The 24,046-nt window shown below is 37.8% G+C and overlaps 2 protein-coding genes across 3 annotated transcripts in view; one reads left to right on the plus strand and one right to left on the minus strand.

The window, feature by feature from the left end:
- Positions 1-18,867, plus strand: part of kcnn4 (potassium intermediate/small conductance calcium-activated channel, subfamily N, member 4) — a 55,338-nt gene extending 36,471 nt beyond the window's left edge. The window contains exons 6-9 of the mRNA XM_056475548.1: positions 7,673-7,794; positions 13,131-13,200; positions 15,891-16,057; positions 17,407-18,867. Coding sequence (XP_056331523.1) covers positions 7,673-7,794; positions 13,131-13,200; positions 15,891-16,057; positions 17,407-17,410 — 363 coding nt within the window. The 3' untranslated portion in view covers positions 17,411-18,867. The remainder of the gene's footprint in view (positions 1-7,672; positions 7,795-13,130; positions 13,201-15,890; positions 16,058-17,406) is intronic.
- Positions 1-24,046, minus strand: part of si:dkey-79d12.4 (zinc finger protein 865) — a 32,139-nt gene that overhangs the window by 6,572 nt on the left and 1,521 nt on the right. Inside the window, exons 3-5 of one of the 2 annotated variants that reach the window (XM_056475546.1) lie at positions 20,141-22,283; positions 15,876-16,062; positions 5,599-5,730 (exon numbers count right to left, since the gene is read on the minus strand). In XM_056475546.1, the coding sequence (XP_056331521.1) occupies positions 16,052-16,062; positions 20,141-22,283 (2,154 nt within the window). In that variant the 3' untranslated portion in view covers positions 5,599-5,730; positions 15,876-16,051. Of the gene's footprint in view, positions 1-5,598; positions 5,731-15,875; positions 16,063-19,355; positions 22,284-24,046 lie in introns of those variants that run through there. The other variant, XM_056475545.1, reaches the window with a different exon arrangement.

Genomic DNA, 24,046 nt, shown 5'->3' on the forward strand with positions numbered 1-24,046 from the left:
TAACCACTACACCACTGGCGCCGTCATGAGTTGCTTTTTGAATGCTCCTTTCATGATCCCGTTTTGCATCACCACAGTATTCACATGTCCTCCGAAGTTTCATGTAATTTCAGGTGTTCCATTTTTAGTTTGTCGACTTTAACTGCAGTTTGGCACTTTCACTTTCATTCAGGAAAATTTCATGCATGCCCCCGATGACAAACGAGATATTGGATGCAAGTTTGAACTGCTGGAAGAGTGTTGTTTTAATGGAATTTGATACTGCACGCTGTATGTTTTGCAATTCAGGTGCTGGTGATCCTTTCTGACTCTGTAGGTGCAGAGAATAGTGTCAAACAGCCTTGTGTGTATAGACTATCCTGTTGCAAAATGCAGTGAAAGTCCTACATGACTGCAATAGTTTGATAGCGGTGTTTACTTGTCTGTACTGTACTTCAATAATGCGACTAAAATCGACATACTCCACATGTCTTGGTTAGATTTCTGTTTAGTTTGATTATGACCTTAATTTCATTAAATCAATCAAACATCGCTGTTTACATGATAGACTCATAATCAGAATAATGTCTTAATCATATTAATATTGGGTTATTGGTGTCCATGTAAACATATTCATTAAAGGGTTAGTTTACCCAAAAATGTTGTTATTAATTACTGACCCTTGTGTTGGTCCATTCCATTGACACCTTTGTTCATCTTTAGAAAACAAATTAAGTTATTTTGGATGAAATTCAAGAACGTCTTGGCCCTCCATAGACAGCAACGAACCGAGACAGTTAAAGTCCAGAAAAGGGAAAAAAGCATTGTCAAAACATTCCATATTTCGTGAATCAATTGTAATCATACAAAGGAAATCACTTGGCGATTTCCAAAAATCTAATTTATTTTATTGAACTATTAGAATTAGCATATTTTATCCCTAACCTACTGAAGAACAAAATAGTAGTTAATAATAACATTTTTAACCATTGTTAAACATAAAAAAAAAACAACATACAAATAAAAAAGCCATCAGCCTTTCGATTTTTTTGTGACTGCTGGGGTGATTACGTTATATTTAAGACACAGCATTATTTAAGATGTCAGAACATTGATTTTATTTAGGACACAGCAATGCCATGTTTAAGACACAGCACTAGCGTCAGCACGTTGATTTTATGGCACCAGGTTAAACTTTATGGCACTCAGGAGTCTTCAAAAAAAGAAACCATTTTGCTGGATATGAATGCTAGAGCTGAAGATCTTTGGTCGAACCCGACGGGTTTGGGCTTAATTTCTATAATTTTGGACAGGGTTGGGCCGGGCTCGGGCTTGCGATGTAAATGAATAGTCATGCAATGCATTTCGATTAGTGCGAGAAAGTAATCAAATCGTTTGTTGCAACATTAAAACCCAACGCTTGCAAAGGTGAAACAAAGGATGATGGAGAAGTTAAAAATAGCTAAATTTGCGGAGTGGGAAAATGTACAGCAACCTGACAGGGAAAATGACGAGGTCACTCGCTACATTAAAATCGCTGTCATGGAAATTGAAATAGATGTTCTTGGCTCTTGGAAAATGAACAAACAATTCTATCTACACTTAGCCAGATCAGTAGTAGCCTATATGCATCCCAGCCAGCAGCAGATGTAAGGTTGTTCAGTGCTGCTGTACGCACCATCAGTAAGCGCAGGACCGCACTAAAGCCATCTACAGTAGATTCAATAATGTTTCTCCACAAAAACACGTTTACAAAGCCTAATCTTGGTGAGTAAAGTATTTTCAAATTATAACTAAATATTAATTCAATCATAAATGCATAATGTAGTCAGAGTATAGGCTAATGTTGGCATTATTCTTTAAATATTCAGCTTCACCATCACATTAAGGCCGGATTGTGAAGAGAAGTGGTGAAACGAATCCTGCAGAGCCTTTATCTAATTTCCTTATTGCCAAATACCCGTCATAATTAGAATTTATTTTAACCTAATTTAAGAAATACTTATTTTTATTGGTGTGTTGGCCAATTTAAAGGCTAAGTGTATGTACCTAGGCCTATTTAGAGTTCTGAGATGTTACGAGGACTTATTTTACGTTCCAACTTTTAAGTGGCCTATACGTTTGTTATCAATAAATTGTTAAAACACATATGAACAACTCATTCTTGAAAAAAGCCATGTGCACATTTGAATAATGTCAGCTGTAAACGGATTCAGGCTTTTAAAAAGCTGTCAATCAAAATGTACTTGTCGGGCCTAACTTTTATGGCCTGATTACAGCTCTAATGAATGCCATCTCAGGAAGGATGGAAAGTCAAAATGCAGAGCAAAAGATGTTTTTAATAAATCTGTATTAGTGTAAACATAGCAACAGTGTTTAGGACTGTACAGTGTGAAACTTCAGTGCATTCAAACACCCAGGATTAATTGTTAACCCCGGGTAAAATGTGAGCAGTGTGAAGCAGGAAGTTGAGAATGACCTAGGGTTAACTTTTCCAAGTGTGAAAAGCTCTATTGTCTTTTTGTCCACACCTACACTTACTTATTTCCTTATGACCGATTGGGTAGCAATAAAAAAGATACGTTAATGATAATGAGACTTAGCTTAGCCATTTGGGAATGCTTAACCTAATCGTTAAAAATATCCCTACGCTGCGGATGAGGAACATAAAAAGCAATGGCCTGGCGGATGCAGAGGCATGGATGGAAGCAGCAGTTATTTTCCGCATTGTACTCGTGTTATGATTTCGGAGGTTTTTTTATAATATTATTTTTTCCTTAAATAGGGAATTCCAAACAGCAGCGCAGTGTGGGAAAATGCTTAGGACGGCCAGGCAGAGATGAACACTGAGCTCTAATAGCCGACAAAAGGCGTCAAAGGGAGGAAACAATCAGGTCGCTGTCAGGAAAAGAACTTGTGTCAGTCCATGAGAAGCTGAACCGCAGGCAGGAAAAGCAATGCACTGATGTGTGTCCTGTGAGCGAGTGTTAGCGTGTGTGCTTGAAGAGAAGGTGCTGAAGGCTGGATCTTGAAGGTTAAGTGGCTGTGCGAGTGACTTGCGTTCCTCTAACAGGATCCATCTGTGGTGTACTTATCAGAGGAAAGGTGGAGAGACCCCAGAATTAAGGCAGAGAGGAAGATACTTAAATCAAACCCCTTTTACCCAGCCAGGAGAGACAGGTGTTATTCAATTGAATTCAATTCATGTTTATTTCTATAGCGCTTTTACATTGTAGATTGTGTCAAAGCAGCTTCACATAGATGATTATAGTAGATTGAAACTGTGTCAGTCCAGTTTTCAGAGTTGAAGTTCAGTTTAGTTCAGTTCAGTGTGTTTTTTTACTGCTGAAAGTCCAAACACTGAAGGGCAAATCCATCAATAAATCAAGGGCAAGCTCCACAAGTCCCAAACCAAGCAAGCCAGTGGCAAGGAAAAAAAAACTTCACCAATTTATGAAAGTGAAGGAAAAAAAACCTCGGGAGAAACTAGGCTCAGTTGGGCACGACCATTTCTTCTCTAGCCAAACTTCATGTGCAGAGCTACAGCCATAAATGAGATGGCTCAACCTCCTTTTGCAGACTCTTAGCAAGACAGGAGGTTGGTTAGATAAACAAGAGCTAGATTATTTAAAGCTTTATAGGTAAGAAGCAAGATTTTATCATCAATATGGAACTTAACAGGCAGCCAGTGTAAGGAAGATAAACTTGGGGAGATGTGAACTCTGCCAGCTGCATTTTGTACTAGCTGAAGTTTGTTAATAGAGGATGCTGGGCAACCAGCGAACAGAGCATTACAGTAATCCAGCCTATAAGTCATAAAAGCTTGAGCTAGCTTTTCTGCATGTGAGATGGATAGCATACTTCGTAACTTCGATATTCCTCAGATAAAAGTAGGCAGTTTTTGTGACATGGGAGATATAATTTTCAAAAGTTAAGTTGCTGTCTAATATGACACCCAGATCTTTTATAGTAGAGCTAACGCTAACTTTGTAACCCTCTAACTGCAGGTCGAGTTGTGAGATCTATGTACAGGATTTAGGCCCAATAAGTAACACTTCTGTTTTGTCTGAATTTAAGAGAAGAAAATTGTTGGTCATCCAAGTCTTTAACATTTACAAAAAAACGAGTTCATATTTCATTGATTTCCAAGAATTTTCCAACTTGAACTTTCCTTAATCAGCTTAATCAGAACAAAAAAACCTTGTTGTTCCTCATTTTTTAAATTACCTTTGAATCTGATGTTTTGAAGCTGACACAAAAATCCTTGGAATAAATCAAATAAAGGGCGTCACGGTGGCACAGGGGTAGCAAGATCGCCTCACAGCAAGAAGGTCACTGGTTCGAGCCCTGGCTGGGTCAGTTGGCATTTCAGTGTGGAATTTGCATGTTCTTCCTGCATTCGCATGGGTTTCCTCTGGTTGCTCCGGTTTCCCCCACAGTCCAAAGACATGCGGAACAGGTGAATTGAATAAGCTAAATTGGCTGTAGTGTATGTGTGTGAAAATGTGCATATAGGTGTTTCCCAGTGTTGGGTTGCGGCTGGAAGGGTATCCGCTGTGTAAAACATATGCTAGACAAGTTGGCGGTTGATTCTGCTGTGGCGACCTTGGATTAATAAAGGGACTAAGCCGAAAAGAAAATGAATGAATGAATAAATCAAACGAAATATTAATATTACTATCAGATTAGGTTAAATAAAAGTAACAAATAGATAAATAATTATTTTATATACTTTAAATGATGATTTTAACTATTGATTTATATAATTATGTGATATGATATTTATATATATCATACACAAACGTACACGCACACAAAGAGAGATATAATGACATTAATATAAGTCATTTTTATCATGTAATTTATTGTCAGCAAATTATTTATTTAATTAATGGACATACCCCTAAATACACTGACATTTAACAGCTTTAAAAATAGATATTATTATTTTGTTTACAGTTTATTACAGTAAAGTAATTACAGTAGAAGTGAATGTCCCAATGGCCCATTTATTCAGGAAAACATTAATTATGAAGCTTATAAATTTGTAACCGCTCTTAATATATTATTTTTCCTGTTTAAAAATGTATATTATTTAAGCTGTAAAGTTGTGAAATTGGATGTAACTATACAGAGAATACAAGAGCTCATTGTTTTTCACTGTACAATCAGGTTAACAAACAATTATGTGTCCTGTAAAACCATTGAAATCATCATTTTTGCAGTCATTTTAGCAGTGCAGCTGCTGGGTTGTAAAGGCAAAGTTGCAAAATCAGATGTAGCTATACTGAAAAGTTAATACCTGATGTTTTCCACACTAAAATCGTGTTAACACACATATTGTTTACATCTTGCAGCTACAGTGTTGAAATAGTGAGCATTACGACATTCACAAATTGTCCACATTCACTTCTATCGTAAGTGTTGATAGATTATTCTTTTAACATAATCATGAAGGTCTGTGCTTTCAGCTTGGCAAAAGCCATTTCCTGTCGCCGTGTGTGTATGTGTGTGTGTATGTGTGTGTGTGTGTGTGTGTGTGTGTGTGTGTGTGTGTGTGTGTGTGTGTGTGTGTTTGCATGCCACAGGTCCAACTCATCAGGTCCTGCAATGATTTACCTTGATGATGCTTTAAAGGAAGACATCTGGACACAGTTGGACTCTCTAATAATAACCACAAACACAGAGAACTGCCAGGGAACTTGTGACGTCGTTATGAGCAGCTCTTCAACAGGAAAACCCATGCAGAGACTGCAATAGAATCAAAGAAAAGAGAAATGTGTGATTCAACAAAAAGCCCTTGACAGTCCGTAATCCACATATAACTTTATGGCGGCTATTCTCATCCACAAACTACCCTCAGAATAATCATTACTTGTCCTTCCGTTCCCATCTTTCCATTTTTGTTTTCATCAAGGCCATCCCATTAATAAACCGCAGCAGTTTCCTTGCATACATCCTGTGCAGATTTTCTAGTAAATGTAATGGGCAGCAACATTTACGGTAGTTTTAGTGTACTTACTGAACACTTTAAAGGGATAGATCCCAAAAAACAAATATTTACTCACACTTAAATGGTTACAAACATTCATGAGTTTCTTTTCTCTGTTGAACACAAAAGATATTTTACAGAATGTTGAAAACAAGCAGCCATTGACTTCCAGGAACCATTGAAATCACCAGTTTGGTACTTGGAGGGGGTGTTTATAAGACCCTTTTCATGAATAGGAATGAGACTTTATGCATGCTTATGACAGATGTTAATAAGTGTCATTTGCTCATTATGTCAATTTAAATGCAAAGCTTTCATTGTTTGAGATGTCTTTGTTATAACAACTTGATATTAGGGTGACACGGTAGCACAGTGCAGTGAGTAGTGCTGTGGCCTCACAGCCAGAATGTCGTTGGTTCGAACCCCAGCTGAGTCAGTTGACATTTCTGTTGAGTTTGTATGTTCTCCCCGTGTTCGCAGAATTGAATAAGCCAAATTGGCCGTAGTGTGGGTGTGAATGTAAGAATGTATCAGTTTTTTCCAGTGCTGGGTTCAAAATCAAGCATATTTTTCTGATCATTTAACAAAATTAATTTGTCATTAAAAAGTCTCTTTAAAAGTGTCATTAATTTGTCAATTTACTTTTATAACAACGTCATTAATAAAAAACACACAAAAAAAAACAATGATCCTGTCATGACAGTTAAAATGGCTACATGACAATTATGTTTATGGCGGATGTATGTCAAGTTATGTTGTCTAAGTAATGTCAAGTTGTCATGACAAAAAAAAGACAAGTTACGATGTATAATGGCGGCATGGCCGCCGTTGGTAGTGCTGCCGCCTCGCAGCAAGAAAGTTACTAGTTCAAGCCCCAGCTGAGTCAGTTGGCTTTTCTGTGTGGAGTTTGCATGTTCTCCCTGTGTGAATAGAAAAGGCCAATTGGCCATAGTGTGGGTATGAATGTAATAGTATATGGGTGTTTCCCAGTGCTGGGTTGCTGCTGGAAGGGCATCCGCTGCATAAAACATATGCTGGATAAGTTGGTGGTTCATTCCGCTGTGGCGACCCCTGATAAATAAAGGGACTAAGCTGAAAAGAAAATGAATAAATAAACCTGATATTACCAAGACAACATAAATTGTCATAAATACATCAGGTACAGTTGAAGTCAAAATTATTAGCCCCCCTTTGAATTTTTTTTTTGTAAATATTTCTCAAATGATGTTTAACAGAGCAAGGAAATTCTCACAGTATGTCTGATAATATTTTTTCTTCTGGAGAAACTCTTATTTGTTTTACTTCGGCTAGAATAAAAGCTGCTTTTAATTTTTTTAAATCTGAGTGAATGACACTTATTGACAGTTGTCATAAGCATGCATTGAACTTCATTCTTATCCATGAGCTGTGTCATGTCATGATTATAAAGATTTCATGAGAGTCTCATAAACACCAAGTGTAACCCCAGTGTGCAACATTCTTGAAAATGTCCTCTTTTGTGTTCAGCAGAAGAAAGAAACCCAGGTTTGGAACAGGTGAAAGGTCAGTGAATGATGACAGAATTTACATTAGTTTGTTGAACTACCCTGTTCTTCCCTGTTTGCTTAATGAATGAGCTGCAGACTCTCAATAGAGCATCATTGTACATTTATGATGGATAAGTGACTTATTAATACTTTTATCATCTTCTCTGTGATTCAGATCAGACACGCAGCAGCCAATGTGCTGAGGGAATGTTGGCTTCTGCATCGCACCACCCAAACTAAATACACCAGTGGAGAACATCGACACCATCAGAGGTGCCTGCTGGAGGCCATCCGTGTGTGAGTGACCCTTCACTATAAGCATTTAGACATTACGTCACAGAATTCATGCCCTGAGAAATTCCCTAGCAGTGAAAGACTGGGAGTTTTTTTTGTGATCTGTAGGTGTTGTCGACATAAAATACTTTTGGGCAGTTATCCCTTTAACTACCCCACCAAAAAAATTTTTTTGGATTACATTTCTTAACTCCTAATGTCGCTAGTTAACACACTCAATACATTTTTTTTCAACACATCCCATAATATCTAAAATATCAACCTCTACCAAATAGCTGATAAGTCGGTTTATGGTAAAAGTACCGGAATTAATACATATACTATGAAAAATCTGAAAATATGAAGTGTAAGACCAATTTATTTAAAAACACAATCAAAATAAAACATTTCTGAATACTAAATCATCTTTATTTTTTGAATTATGCATTAAATATTTCAGATTCTCTTTTAACATGTTTTATTGTTTGTTTGTTTTTTACAATATAACCAAAATCAAGTGTAGTAGTGTAACAGAATTATGTTTGTTTGATTTATTTATTTGTAAACCGACAATGCTGTGTGTGTAAACCATTCTTTAAAACAGTCCAAATATGGTCAACCGTTAAGCAGAGAGGCAGTCAAAGGGAAAAAAGATTGTTTGTTTAAAATGCATTTAAAATTGAAAACCTTTCAAATTAAATCATATTTGATTTAATCGTTCACAAAATATTTTTTTCTTAATTTTAATGATTTGTTTACTGCAATAATCTTTGCTTCTGAAAGAAAAAAAAGACAATTGAATGACTTAAATTTTCCTGCCATTTATTTGGGAAAAACAATCACTTTTTTTTGGTTGTTTTTTTATGCTAAAAGAGCTTTACGATCCACACACAAGCAAATGTGTGTAGATATCCACAAATGAATCCCAGAGAAAGCTGTAGTTGTAACCTGAAGATATAAACTTTTTATTTGCCAATATTCATTCATCATTCATTTTCTTTTCGACTTAGTCCCTTTATTAATCCAGGGTCGCCACAGCGAAATGAACCGCCAACTAATCCAGCATATCTTTTACGCAGCGGATGCCCTTCCAGCCACAACCTAACACTGGGAAACATCCATACACACATTCACACACACTTATACACTATAATCAATCTTAGCATACCCAATTCACCTGTACCACATATCTTTGGACTGTGGGGGAAACCGGAGCACCCGGAGGAAACCCAAGCGAGCACAGGGAGAACATGCAAACTTTACACAGAAATGCCAACTGACCCAACCGAGGCTCAAACCAGTGACCTTATTGCTGTGAGGCGAACGTGCTACCCACTCCGCCATCGCGTCGCCCTATTTGCCAATATCCTTGTATTAATTTGTTTTATTTAATTAATTTTTGCAAAATTCCTGTAGGTGTTTGTGGATGCTATTGTATTCCGTTGTGTGTGTGTATATAGGTTTATGTCGTTTATGAGGATAATTTTTTAAATGACAGGTATGACTTAGGGCTGCACAATATATCATTTCAGCATCGATATCGTATTGTGATCATTCACAATAGTGACATCGTGAGTATACACAATGTTGAGTTTTGATTGTAATTTATCATTTCGGAAGTGTTTCTTGAGGCCTGTGAGTGTTCTGAAAGCAAATCGTACAGTTGGTAACTTTGACAAATGAATAATGATAAATTCTATTGAATTTTTTTCTAAAACGGAGACTATGCCGTATTATTTTTCTTTAGATTTAATAAATTACTCTATACCTGAGTACAGGAAAACAATAAACTGCTGTTTATTTCATTTGTATCTTTTTCTTTATTGATTTTATCTATGCTTGTTTCTTATATATTATGCACTCCCCTACAGAATCATTCCAATCAATCTATAATTACAAATTCTTTCCAAATTATTTTTGACACATCTAATTGTATTCATATCGCAATATATATCGCAGAATAAAAATAGTTAGAATTTTCCAAAATTGCATAGCCCTAGTATGACTTGCCTTGTGTCCTCGTAATTCAAAACACTTAAACATACTTAACATGTACTACATTCAAGTACATCAGGTAGGGCCTTAATACATTTTTTACTGTATAAAAGACATTATAACTATGGAGCCCTTATAAACCATATAAACAAGTGTTTGCATACATACATAGTCTTATTCATTCATTGGCTTAGTCCCTTTATTAATCAGGGGTCGCCACAGCAGAATGAACCGCCAACTTATCCAGCATGTTTTACGCAGCAGATGCCCTTCCAGCTGCAGCCTATCACTAGGAAACACCCACACACTCTGATTCACACATATACACTACGGACAATTTAGCTTACCCAATTCACCTATAGCACATGTCTTTGGACTTGTGGGGGAAACCGGAGCACCCGGAGGAAACCCATGCGAACACGGGGAGAACATGCAAACTGCACACAGAAACGCTAACTGACCAAGCCGAGGCTCGAACCAGCAACCTTCTTGCTGTGAGGCGACAGCGCTATAGGTGGTCTTATATGGATGTTAAAAAAGAAAAGAGAGGAAACAGATGAATTTAAATAATATTATATAATAATGGATTTGCAGAATGTTCAATTTTGCACTAAAACTTTCATGCGGCATAACACGAAAATGTCAGTTTCACAGAGATCACATTGTGCAATGCTAAGCATCTTCTTTAATATATGGTCTTGTGATTATCTTGTGGTCCTTGCAGTTTCCCTGTCTCTCAGCTGATTGTTGACCAGTGTGTTGTTTACGGTGTGTCCTCACATCTTCCTGCAGATAAGCCTACAGTTCCTTTATGAGCAGTAGGAAGTGCTGATGTGTGAATTTACACTGACACTATTAATGTCTGCAGGAATCTGCCTCTAGAATATTCCAGATGTGTGTTTGAGATCCATCAGTAACTGTGAATGGCCATAAGGGTGGATGGATTTCTTACTTCCTGTTTTACAGTTAGCAGAACCTCCAAAAATACTGGTGCCACAATGACAGCTGAACCACCATGCCAGAAAGCAGACCGCCAAATACTTAGGAGGTCATTCGGGTTTGTGTTTTTCAGGCTGTTTTTTTTTTTGCCTCATGACACATGGACACTGGTGATTTCTGCATGCTTCTGCATGCTTCGGCAGCTGCTGACGGTTCCCCTACAATAACTGGTTTCCGTTTTGCTTTTTTGGGACACTACATATTCAGACATGTGCCCTGTCAGCCTGTTGGAAAGCCTGGTATCAACACATGTCAGAAAATGCACAAATGTACAGCGAAACCTTTCAGTGCTAGAGATCAAATGTCATTAGCAGAGATCAAATCAGTTAAATTGATTCAGTAATTGAAATAAAGCCCAAGTAAAATACAATTTAAAACAATAAATTAAAGCAATTTTTTTATTAAATGACAACAGCTTAAGACTATTTTAAAAGGGTGGTCCAGAGTGTATTTTTAAGGCTTGGTTGTGTACATAAAAGGTAAAGCAATGTGTGCTCAGGCTTCACTAACATGAAAACAACTGCCATATGTCCGGTAAAATCTAGATTGGATATGCGGCCGGCCGGAAGTGCGATATGCACATTAATTATAATAGCATTTTTTATGACACTGTATAACAATATTTAATATTTTTACAGTACTGTGGCGGTTGGGTTTAGGGTTTGGGTGGGAGTAGACGTTCATAAAATACAATAACTGGGAAATATCATAAATAATAGAAATCCATATCCGATCTAGCAACAACCCATATTTCCTTGTTCCTCCAAAAGCCCGCCTTCAAAAGGCTCTGATTGGTCAGTTAACATAATGTGCTGTGATTCTCAGATTTGGCTCCACGTCATAAGGAAGCGTCAACAGCACACACTGTGCCTCTGCTGTGTAAATATTGTCAGTCAGTGTAGCTGTGTCAGTGTAAGCCTGAATTAGACAAAAAATAAAGAGGACACAGCTGAACCTCACGCCTGCTCTCTAAAGTAAAAGCTGACAAGTGTCTTTCACATATATTCGGGTTATAAGCGTGTGTAAGTAATATGAAATGTTCACATTTCTTTTGCGAGTTTGTTATTTGAGATGTAGAACGCAGGTAAAGTGATTGCATGGAGAGACAATGCAGTGCTGCTGAGGATTGAGGGTGTTTACAGGGGTTTGATGGATAAATATGAATTTGTAGCGAAATTTTTAGCGATGCCAAACAGCATTTACCATTGTTTACGTCCTTGCTACAACATACCGCTAACACTAGACACTATGCATGTAATGTATCAATTTTAACAAATAAAAATTCTTACAGGTTGTGGCTCACAATTCACAGTTTCGTCTATTATGGTTGGAACTGCTCCTTTAAAGAGTTTTTAGCCGAATCCAGCACTGAACTGGAAGAGATTCTGGATGCTATCCTTTGTCAAATGCTAGCTATATATTTTTTATAATTCTCTGGAACATAATTCAAATTAAATTGTAAGCACTTCTCTTTTTGTGTCGTGTCCTTTGGAAGCCCAAATACACAAACAGAAGAAGCTCTGTGAAAATAGCATTTGGAAAACATTTTAGCTTTCTCTGCTATAAGATTACAGCACCTCTGGCCACTCCCCTTCGCTGCACAGGGTGTATGTGCATAACCTGAAGCATTTGTGATCTCACTAGCCCTAACTTCGCTAACCCTGTAAAAGCCATTGTCTTCCTTTGCATTGAACTTTGAGCGTCTTACATTCAGAGATGTTGTTTATGTTCACACCAACACAATCTCACGGCAATTTGTAACTTTTTGATTTAGTGGCTAATTCGTACGAATTCATATGATCTAATTCGTACAATTTAGTACGATTTGCTCATCCCCCAATGACAGTTGGGTTTAGGGGTGGGGTTAGGTGCCACGCTTCCTTTTTAAAATCGTACAATTTCGTACGACTGAACTCGTACTAATTCGTACTAATTAGCCACTAAACTGGCAAAACGTAAAATACTTACGTTTTCTTGTGAGATCAGGCTGGTTCACACAGCTACATTACACATCAACTAAAGGTTAAAATGTGATATCGTAGTAGACCACCCCTTTAATACAAAATTAAAATAAAAAACACTTTTAAGCTCATAAAGCAAATTTTATTAGTATATGTACTCTATAACAGCATATTCATTTAAAATTACACTGCTTTGACCACTTTTATGAACACTAGGCCTAGTGATACAAAAAGGTTATTTTAATAGACATATCATCCGCACATGCAAATGAGATGACTGAAACTTACGAATACAGACTTACAACGTAATATTATATATTATTGGGAGAGGAGAATTCAAACTAGAGATTTTTTTTGGCAGCAAGTGAATGTATAATAAGCGTATGTCTTTCTGCCTTTGACTAGATTTCGTCATTTGCGGTTGAAGCAGAGGAAGTTAAGAGACTATGCCAGTGAAATGGTGGATCTCTCAAAGGTAAGTCAGACATACAGTACACACTAGACTGGTGTCTACATTCGTTTTCCCTAAAAAGAGGCATTCACCTAAGCCAGACATATAAATGTTCTGTGAAACTATAAAAATCTCAGTAAAATCTACCTTAAGTCTGACTGTGTCTCATGTAGCTACATAAATGGAAAAACAGGGCCTTGACAGTCAAGTTCCAGAGAGGGTTTCACCTAAATAACTGAGACTAATGCTACAGTATATTTACATCGACTGTGTTTTGAATTGACAATCATATTTACTTATAAGTTTGTGTTTTAAAATGGCCTGTTCACTCAGAATATTATGCCAGAATATCAGTTTTATGCATAACTGATGAACTTGTGGCTTGTTTCCACTGACTGGTACGGTACGGTACGGTTCGGTTTGGTACGGGTCACCTTTATCAGGCTTGAGTTTCCACTAACAAGAGTACCCTTTTGGTGGGCATGGTGTATGACAGAAAGTTTCAGTCGACGTCATTCTCGCTCGAGGAAATGTCTACAATAAAGCTGTATGGGACACTTACATATCATATGAGAAGCACTTCTCACAAAACAGATGCTTTACACACACAAATACTTGTGTAGAAATGTTTATTACTAACTTTTCAATGAACATGAGTTGATTATAACTGCAGATCAATGACAGTGCGAAACAGCCTACTGTAACGTCTGTAATTATATAAAATAAATAAATAAATGAACATATATAAACACATACAGCCCCTTACAGTCTCCGATATGTTACCAACTACAGAAGAACTACACACAGCAGACATTTCGTCCGTATTTAGGTTCAAAAACAACACAAAATTTAGCCCACAGTCAGTGAAAACCTCTTATCTGTTTATGTAATCTTCAGCAGCACATGTAGCCTCTGTTAGACAGTAATTCCATCATTTCCGGTTCATATCAGTCCAAAAGGTGAAGATAATAAGTTAGTTATACATGGCATTTTTTTCATGTTTGCTGAAAAATAACGTGCTCCTTTTTTTCCGGCTTCTCCTTTGCTTTTTCACTATCATCAGCTCAAGAAGTTTGTTATTTCAGATATAATGTTAGACGCGCACGAGCGCAAGCAAGAAAGCGAAACCACTCGCGCCTCAGACTGCCTCGTAAAAAAGTATGGGGCACAGGGTAAATCTGCTCTTCTTCTTGGCTTTGTGGCTGTTCATCAAGACGACGACAAGGTTTGTTTGAGCCCGGGTCGACCATGGCTCGTTATTATTTGTATATATAATTCCGCTGTAATCTCTCGCTGTGTATTTTAAACATGGCGGGGTTTTTGTTTTCATTCTGGCTTGTTGTGTAAGTAAATGACGTATCTCTATAAACCAATAGCGTTCAGCTGCGCGTCTAGCTCCGCCATTTGGTACCCTTTCTCGTGCTTGGTACCCTTTCGAAAGGGTGCCGAAAAAGTGGTACGGTTTGGTTCGGTACGCCTTTTGACAGTGGAAACGGCCATAAAAGCTTACCAAACCGAACCGCACCGTAACGTACCATTCAGTGGAAATGGGCCATTAGGTTCTCTATTTGTGACCATCGCCTGATGATGGTGATAAAAATAAATATAAATGATGGCGGTGTCCAAAATCACAAAATCTCCCATATGGGTCATGGCACCAATTGCTGTTTTTCCACCATCATGCCAAATGGTTTTTCCATTTATTCTGTGGCAGTCTGGGTCAGTTTACATTTTACCAGCCCAGCTGATTCATGCTGGGCTGGTAAACAATTTTTGATTTATATTTAACCATAAATGAACATAATGATAAACAATCTAGCAAACATTTATTAATGATTAATTGTTGCAATGTTACTGATGTATGCAACAATCTAATTATTTACCTATAATGTACTTTTAAAAACTTTATAAAATATGTAAAAAAAATCTGCTATAATCTAACTAATAAAATCCAGTTTTGATCTTGTACAACAAGGATGTTCTCATTCCACACTCCCAGTCCCAATGTGTGGTGAACCAAGCTCAAATGTGTGTATACGACCAACCGATTCATGACTTTGGAAGCTGATTGAGACACACATTATTATCCAGATCAAGCTAACAATGTAACCTCCTTGCCCCAATCTGACACTCATTTGTGGCCAGTGTGTGGTGAGATTTTATTTATTTATTTTTACAGCTCTACCTATCTGGCATCTGTTACACTCACCCCTGTAAAGCTATAACTCCAGCCAGGGTCACAGCACCAGTTTACCCTCTCTGGCTGTACTTGCACCATAACAAGCTGGTTTCAAACATTCCAGGGAAATATTTGGTGGCATCAGTTTTCTAGCATAAGTCATTAGTACTTCCCTTGAGGTCAAGGAAGTGACATTTATGGTCTCCTCTTGCTGTCTAGTCTCCATTAGCAACACAACACTACCATTAATTAAATTATTAATCATTATTAATATAAATTAATTAAGTATTAATGAATCAAACTGTATACTGAATACTTTAACATTAAAGGATTAATGAATCAAACTGGCGACACGGTTGGCGGTTCATTCCAATGTGGCGACCCCAGATAAATAAGGGACTAAGCCGAAGGAAAATGAATGAGTAAATGAATCAGTCAAACTGTATTGGGCTACTGAGTGAGCATGTCCTAAATGCTCATTGTTTTATACTGCTGTTGCAAATCTAAGAAAACACATTACCTTGTCTTCCAACAGATGCAGATGATCATGTGTGATCTGAGCGCAAACTGGAACAGCTCTTATCACGAGCTGGAGCAGCGAATCATCTCCATGGAGCAGAAGCTGGATGAACTAGGACGCTCCTTCCAAAACACCTCCGAGCTGCTCACACAGGCGCTACATCACCGCAGACTGGACTACAGGTACACTGTCAAACATAAAGAATCAAATGATGATTAGTGGAGTATGTTTTACAGGGCATATTTCAGTCTTTCTATTACAATTTTTCACATTTACGGGCAAATTTACTAAACAGGACAAACAAACATGACATATAACATACAAGGGCAGATAAAAGTGTCCAATTAAACTAGAAAAGTAAAGTTCGTAGACAAACTTTGTGGTGTCTAGAGAAAGCCTCGTCTGAAAGTTTGAAGTAGTTTTAAAGTTTAAATAATTGAAGCCGTTTTTAAGATGTTTATAACAGTCGGCATAGACAGATAATTACATATATGTCAGCATAATTCTAGTATGGAGTGGGATGTTTCTTGCTAAGGCATTGTTAGGGTGTTCTGAGTGGTTACCAAGGCATTGCTAAGGTGTTGCTTGGCGGTTGCTAGGGTGTTACTTGGCAGTTGCTAAGGTGTTGGTAGGCAGTTGCTAAGGTGTTGCTAGGCAGTTACTAAGGTGTTCTGAGTGGTTGCTAGGCAGTTGCTGACAACCACTGAAGCATGTGAAATGCAAAACAAGTGAAGGGATTCTTTATTTGAGTGTTAAATTACGGCAAAAATACCATTTGACAGTTGGCAGCTGCCAACCATAAACTCAAAAAATATGATTCTGTCTTGAAAAAAATATAATGAAGTCTTGAGATTTTGTTGGAACAACTTAATTGTTTTGTTCAATCCACTTAAATTTGTGATAACTAATAAATTAAATTAAATTCCTTCGTATTGTCCCAACACAAATCAATTACGTTAACTTTTGTTTTTACAGTTGACTGAACATAACACAATTAAGTTGTTCCCCAAAAAAATCTCAAGAAGTGTGTTGATTGAGAAATCTTGAACAATTTTTACACATATTTAGACATATTTAAAATTTTGAACAAGCAGCAAAAAAAAAATTTCAGTGTACCTACAAGATTCATTTAACCCTTTGAAAAGAAAACTCCAACAACTGCATATCCAACAAAGAAAAAAAATTATATCAAGATTTTATGAAGCATTTAAGAAGCATCCACTTGTTGGAAAATAAAACGACCAATTCTTGAATTGCAATGCCCATTCTCATTTAAGAATCACCACAGCACACTACATCAAATGAATGATCAACATGTAGCCTGAACCTAACATTAGCAAATCTCTATCTTACAAGCCAGAGTGTTTTATCATTTGTTTGTACTCTTTAGTTTAATTTACAAGCGATTTCTGAGTGAAAATAATTTCTACAGCATTTATTTTTCAGTGTAATACAATTAGCTGTCGCCAGTCTGTCATAATGTGCTTATCATGAAAAAGTATGTTATAGTAAAGTCTTTCTTTTTACACAGGTGACCTGTGGCATCTCTTTGCAAGGCTAATAGTCTTCATCCTCTGAGCACTCTACAGCCAAGCCACTTGGACTGATGGAAGATCTTTATGACATTTTAAGAAGATCCATTAAAACCACAGTTTTATCGCGAACAGACGCTTTACCGTGCATATTTAAGAATGTCTTTCTCAATTCTACAAACATGAACTTGGGTAAAGGTTTTTTGGTTACTTTAAAAGTTTGACCTCTGATTTACTTTCACTTCATCGATTATTTCATAACCATGAGATGGAGATTCTGGTGTTATGCTATGAAGCAAATTTAGATTTGTTGTAACACACATCACACAGGCCTCAGTGTGATTTATATTATTGTGAAAGTCATTTTTTTTTGTTTTTATTATCAGCCTATAGTTTCTGTTTGTTGATAATAATGGGGAAGTTAGTCATTCCCAATCCAAATCTCGGATATTCATCTCAGAATTTTTGAAGTATTATTCATTCTGAGCACCTTGAGTTGCGTCCACTGCATAAAAACATATACCTGAGTAATTAATGGTTCATTCCTCCGTGGCAACCCCTGATAAATCAGGGACTAAGTCGACAGATAATTTCATATCTCTAATTTAATACACGATTTTCAAGATATTTCATGAAAGTCTCCATTAAACTCAAGTATTCTTCAGTTTTTAATATGTACTTTAACACACACACAATCCAACACACTGTCCTTCAGAGTGCCCTCCATTTGATAGCATGCATGAACATCAAAGTTTGGAGTGAAGTGTATGGAAACAAGAGCTGTGTGTGTAAGCCACACTCCACTGGGCTTAAGAGGCACACTAGCAACTGATGCTATATGATGTGTTTTTAAGCATCATTGTAGGCGCGCCAGTTTCCCATGCCAGAAATTGAACCAGGAGTTGAGAACAAAGGGGTTACATACACATAACCTACTCATGAATACCAAATTATACTTAGGGTTAAACTTAATGGAAACTTCTTCAAATGCAAGTTAGATCAATCATAGTCAATCACCATAGTTGGGTCCCAAGGATAAACCAGACTTCTCACAGCCTATTCCCCTAGTACACTGTTATTTTTAGAGCAACCCTTACTCAGGCAGAACCACCTGCACCCACAGAAACCCAATAAAAAATCTGGGAATGACTTGAATTTCCATCAGCCCCTTTTACCTGACAGGGCATCTGTCGACGACGGCATGTGCCAGCTCTAATTACACCATGAAAAGGTTTTGTGAGTAATGCTCTTCAAAATACTGGTGTAAAGGAAAAATCTTTATTGCTGAAGTCTGTGTTTAAGTTAAGGGCTTAAAACAGAGGCTGTCAGACCTCTCTGTTAGCCCCTCCTGGTGGGCTAAAGTATGTGTTACACATTTGAAAAAGCTAAAATTACAATTTAGTCACCATTACTCACCCTTAAATGGTTCCTAACATTTAGGGAGTTATTTTTCTGTTGAAGAAAAAATAAATATCATTTGAAGAATGTTAGACTGGTAGCCACCGACATTCATAGACAAAAATAATAATAATAACCTATGGAAGTAAATGGTTAATGGTTCCCAACATTTGTAGACATGTCTTTTTTAACAGAAGAATGAAACTAAAGTAGTAGGATTCTAAATGATGACAGAATCTAAACTTTGGGTGAACTATGCCTTTAAGACAATTGTTGTTCTTTATTGTTTTGGATGAGCTTTTTTTTTTACAGTAGACTGGGTGCATAGACAAGTATGCAGCATAAGAGGACACATAAGAGAAAGCTCATATCTATTGTATCCACTTCTTTTCACAGGAACTTCATCTTAGTTTTACTGATGCCTTTCCATTTGAAACTGCTGGCATAAGGAAAGCACATGAATGGCACCTGACTCATTATCTGACCAATCATTAACTGTTGCTGTTTATACAGGAATGTAAAACAAATATAGTGAAAGAAACAATTTTATTGCTTTAGATTCCAGATAAGTTGATCAGGAATTCAGTTTTGCGTGTTCTATTGTGAAAACTACAAGAACAATGATGGGGAAATGACTGAAAAACGTTTACAGCATTATTTTTGCACATTTTAATAAAGCCATCTCATGTTAACGCAACTTTGTGTTTTCCCAACTATAGAGGATGAGTAAGCCTGAAAAAAAAGCAAGAGACAAATGTCTCTGTGTATTTATGTACAGTTTTTATTACAAAAGAGTTAGAACCAATCACTGATGTATGACACAAAACACCTATAAAAATGAAGAAAATTGTGTTGTATTTTTCTTTGGTCAATAAAAATATGAACTTGCATAAAATATTATTAGTCAGAATTCTTTCAGTAGTCTAAATTTTTGACCAGTAAAAAAATATTCTATAGATTCACCAACTATCTAAATTATAGCAGTGCTCACATTTCTTTCAAACTTAGTGATTAAAGTGTCACGTATTTGGCCATCGGCTCATGTCAAGTCTTAAATAAACTGTATTAGATCCACCACCATTGACCACTCAACAATGAAAGTGTTTTTCAAAGATTAATCAAGTAAAAAAAAAAAGTTCCAGTTGACGGGAAGTGTTTCAATTATTACTTTCATCTCATTTATTCAAACAATTCAAACAGTGACAGGTTTTGAGTGTTTTCCAGTGTGTTTTGTGTTTTTAAGCATATGCCACAACAACGCGGACGGCCTTGCAAATATCTGTCCACAACTACAGTCAAAGACCACCTTGCATTTCTTCTTTGTTTGCCGCCTACCTTTTCTATGCTTCCGTTTGTGGGAGGTCAGTTTATGTGCCCCTTTGAACGTATTTCCACACCACGTGCAGACAAACTGAACCGACTCCGCATGCTGGACCTGATGCCTCAGCAGATGCAGCTGCCTTTGGAAAGACCTTCCACACTGACACCTGTATAACCTTGATCCACGGTGAAGGTAGCGATGGCGGACCCTCAGCGACGGTTGTCTGGAAACAGCACCACAGTGACGACAGGGGAAGATGGTCTTGGAGCTCCAGCTCTGCTCGAGAGGCTTTTGCAGAGCCATGTGGTTCATGTACATGCCCACTATTCGTAACGGAGCCTGAATCTGGGCAGGATAAACCTGAGATTGGTTATTCCTGGTAAGAGCGCTCACCAGGGTAGGACAGGCAACTGAGGTGACCGGCGGGATGTTCACAGGTATAGGTCTAATCGTAGGCACAGGCGTTTGTCTAAGAACAGTCCTGCTTGAGGATACCAGAGCAGGTGTAGAAGTGTTCACATTGGGGGAAAAAGAAACGACAATTGGAAGAGGACGACTGGAAGGCGTAGGGATACGAATGGTCAACCTCGATGGATTCAACAACAAGGGACGCACTACTGAAGGTGTAGGAACGGGAATGTTTGGGTGGGAAACAAATAAACTAGGTGCAAAACTGGGCCTCACAAGAGTTTGTGGGACAGCCACAACTTGTGGAACCAAATTAGTTACTTTAGGATTGACCGCAGGAGTTGTCTGAAGCAGTTGGTGCAGCGTCAGAGCTTCTGTTGACCCCAAGGATGTCACTGGACGTGGAGGATCAGTGGAAACGTTGTTAAGTGCTGGAATAAAGTTAAGAATGTTAACTGTGCTCTGATTGGTGTGCAAAGCAGAGGCAAGGGGCTTTCCCTGATTGCTGCTATAAGACAAAGGCATGTTGGGTAACTGGGTTAGTGGGGTGACCATGTTGCCTCTAGGTTTCAAACACACATGATTTTTGAAATTTTCCTGTCTAGGGAAAACTTTGTGGCAGGCCGAGCAGATATACGAAGTCTTAGGGTGTTTTTCGGTCATGTGCTTTAAGAGCGACTCTTCATTCTCGCATGCTACCTTACACAGGCAACAGGACCACATCGTTTTCTTACTGCAATCATCCATGTGCTTTCCCAAATTGGCGAATTTGCCATAGCAGCAAAAGGGGGAATCGGACTGAAAGCCAAATTTCTTCTCAATGCCATTCAAATCCAGATTCGCATTCACAGATGCTTTCTTGTCAGGCGTCTGTGGCTTCAGTCTCTTTTGCAGAGATCTGCAAGACTCATTATAATCAGAATCTGAGCTGAAGTCCTCATCTGGATTGTATGCAGTGTCACCTGGGGGCAGCGAGTCAGGGTTGGCATCTTCATCAGAGTCTGTACTCTCTCCATCCCCTGTCAGGCCAATGACCTCCTCTGCGACCACCTTGTAAACGGACACGTCTTCAACCTCATTGTCATTCTCCTGCTTTAGTCCAGAACTAAGGTGCTCTGTTTGTGTTTGGTTCTGAAAGGAGGAAGAGCTGAAGGTGTCATTTTGTTTCTCTTCATCAAGAGGGAAACTTTCAGGTTCTGTTTTGATGTGTAGGGTTTCATCGATGGAGTTTGTTTCACTATCAGTCTGTTTCTGCAAGCGACTGGACGTGTTGCTTGCCACATTTTGTTCCGAGTCAAAATATGCATGATCCATTGAGATTACTCTTTTCAAATCAATGCAGCTTGAAGTCTTGGCGATGCTAACTGCTTCAGTCTCCTCGGTTTTAACAACAGGTTTTACCTTCATGTTGTCTTTCTGATGCATTCCTATATGCCCATTGAGATGCCATGTGCAACTAAAGAGAGCTCCGCAGACATCACATAAATGACAGTCCTTTGTGTGGGCATTTTTTAAGTGCAACGCTAGTGACATTACACGGCCAAACTTTGTCTGACACAGGTGACAATACACCACCGCTGTGTGTGTCTTAAAGTGCTCTATCAGTTTATCCAGGAAGGGGATGTTGTCTCCACAAACACAGCACACAGAGCTTTTCTCACTAGCCGCCAGTGGTATTTTGTATACCTCCTCATCACTGGAGTCTTCAGAGAAGCTGTAATATGTTGAGATGAGGTTGTTGTAATACTCCTAAAAACAAAGGGAACAATCAAGTGAAAAAATGGCAGTCTATAGTAAGTCTGGGCGATTATTCAAAAAGTAATCAAAATCGACATTCAGAATCGATCAAATTTTTCCAGGACGATTTTAAAATTACTTTCCCTACCGCGTGTGGAGTCACGTGACCCTGCCAAGTTCAGACTGCATGATTTTCAAAGACGTGGTGTCATAGATGTTTTCACACTGCATGACTATCTGGGCTAGCGCTTTGTTCACACTGCAAGATGGATCGGCGACAGGGGGTTTCACATTGCATGACTTTACAATAATAAGAATCACCGACAACTTTGTCCAAACTACGTCTCACAGCCAAAAACACGTAGTATATCTTTTGTTATTAACTACATAACGAGAAAGAAGCCTTTAATGGGGTCGAAAATGTACATATATGCGCATAACTAACCAGGATCAACTTTTTATTCAATAAGAAAAGATGCGCATAAACTACAATTTTACTGAACAAATTCCAGTACGCGCATTAAAAAAAAAAGGTCATGTGATTTTGTTATAAGAGTCCATGGGATGATAAAGATGTGTGTGAATGGACAAACCAGTAGGCTGAGCACACTGTGAAACATCTGAAATGTTGCTTTGGTCCTTCTAAAATGCCTAAACCATTTTAGAATTAGTGATATTATCTTAATGACCTCCAGAACTGTCAAGAGTGTCTGTGCTCCGCGTCTGACACCTTTAAACACCACCAAACGTTCATTGCATATCGGCATTCATCTTTAATTAATCCTAATTTATTAAATAAGGAAATGATTCACACAGCTTCTCATACTGCAGCAAATTCCATTTTACTGTTGACATTTGGTGGCAGATAATCAAGAAGTGACTACTTTGTTCTCTTTGACTCAAATGGAAACGCTGCTTTATTCGCACTTCTTTTATGCGGCATTCCAGTTATGAGCATAAAGTGAATTCGCATTTTTGAATGGAAACATATCTAGAGATAGTAGATAGTGTGCATTTCCTTCAATTATTCTGAAAATCAAAGAATGCACCCTTCATTCAAAATATGTAATATGTGAGCATATTTACTATACAAAACTTGTCAGTGAACTGTAAAGGCAAAATAAATGAATAAAATCATTCTTCATTAATTGTAATCAAGTTCAAATATTCACTTAATCGAGATTTGATTTAGGCCAAATTGTCAAAGATCAAAAAACTGGGTGATCGTGATGCTACTCTTTCCCTTTAGGAAGATGTGTGGGTGGTATGGAAATGGAGTGAGTGAAACATCAAAGGGTAGCAAGGTGGCGCAGTGTGTAGCACAATCGCCTCACAGCAAGAAGGTCGCTGATTCAAACCCCGGCTGGGTCAGTTGCCGTTTCTGTGTGGAGTTTGCATGTTCTCCCCGTGTTCACGTGGGTTTCCTCCGGGTGCTCTGGTTTCCCCCACCTTCAAAGACATGCGCTATAGGTGAATAGTAAGCTAAATTTTCCGTAGTGCATGTGTGTGAATGCGCGTGTATGGATGTTTCCCTGTGATGGGTTGCAAATAGAAGGGCATCTGCTGTGTAAAACATATGTTAGATAAGTTGGCGGTTCATTCTGCTGTGGCGACCCCTGATTAATAAAGGGACTAAGCCAAAAAGAAAATTAATAAATGATAATTATAACAATAACAATAATAATAATAATAATAATGAGAATTAATTGTAAATTAGGAAGGTAAATATGGTGTTTGTGATCCCTTTATTTAATTTTGGAAAGAAATCTCTTATT

Source organism: Danio aesculapii, chromosome 16, assembly GCF_903798145.1.
Source record: "Danio aesculapii chromosome 16, fDanAes4.1, whole genome shotgun sequence".
NCBI lineage: Eukaryota > Metazoa > Chordata > Actinopteri > Cypriniformes > Danionidae > Danio > Danio aesculapii.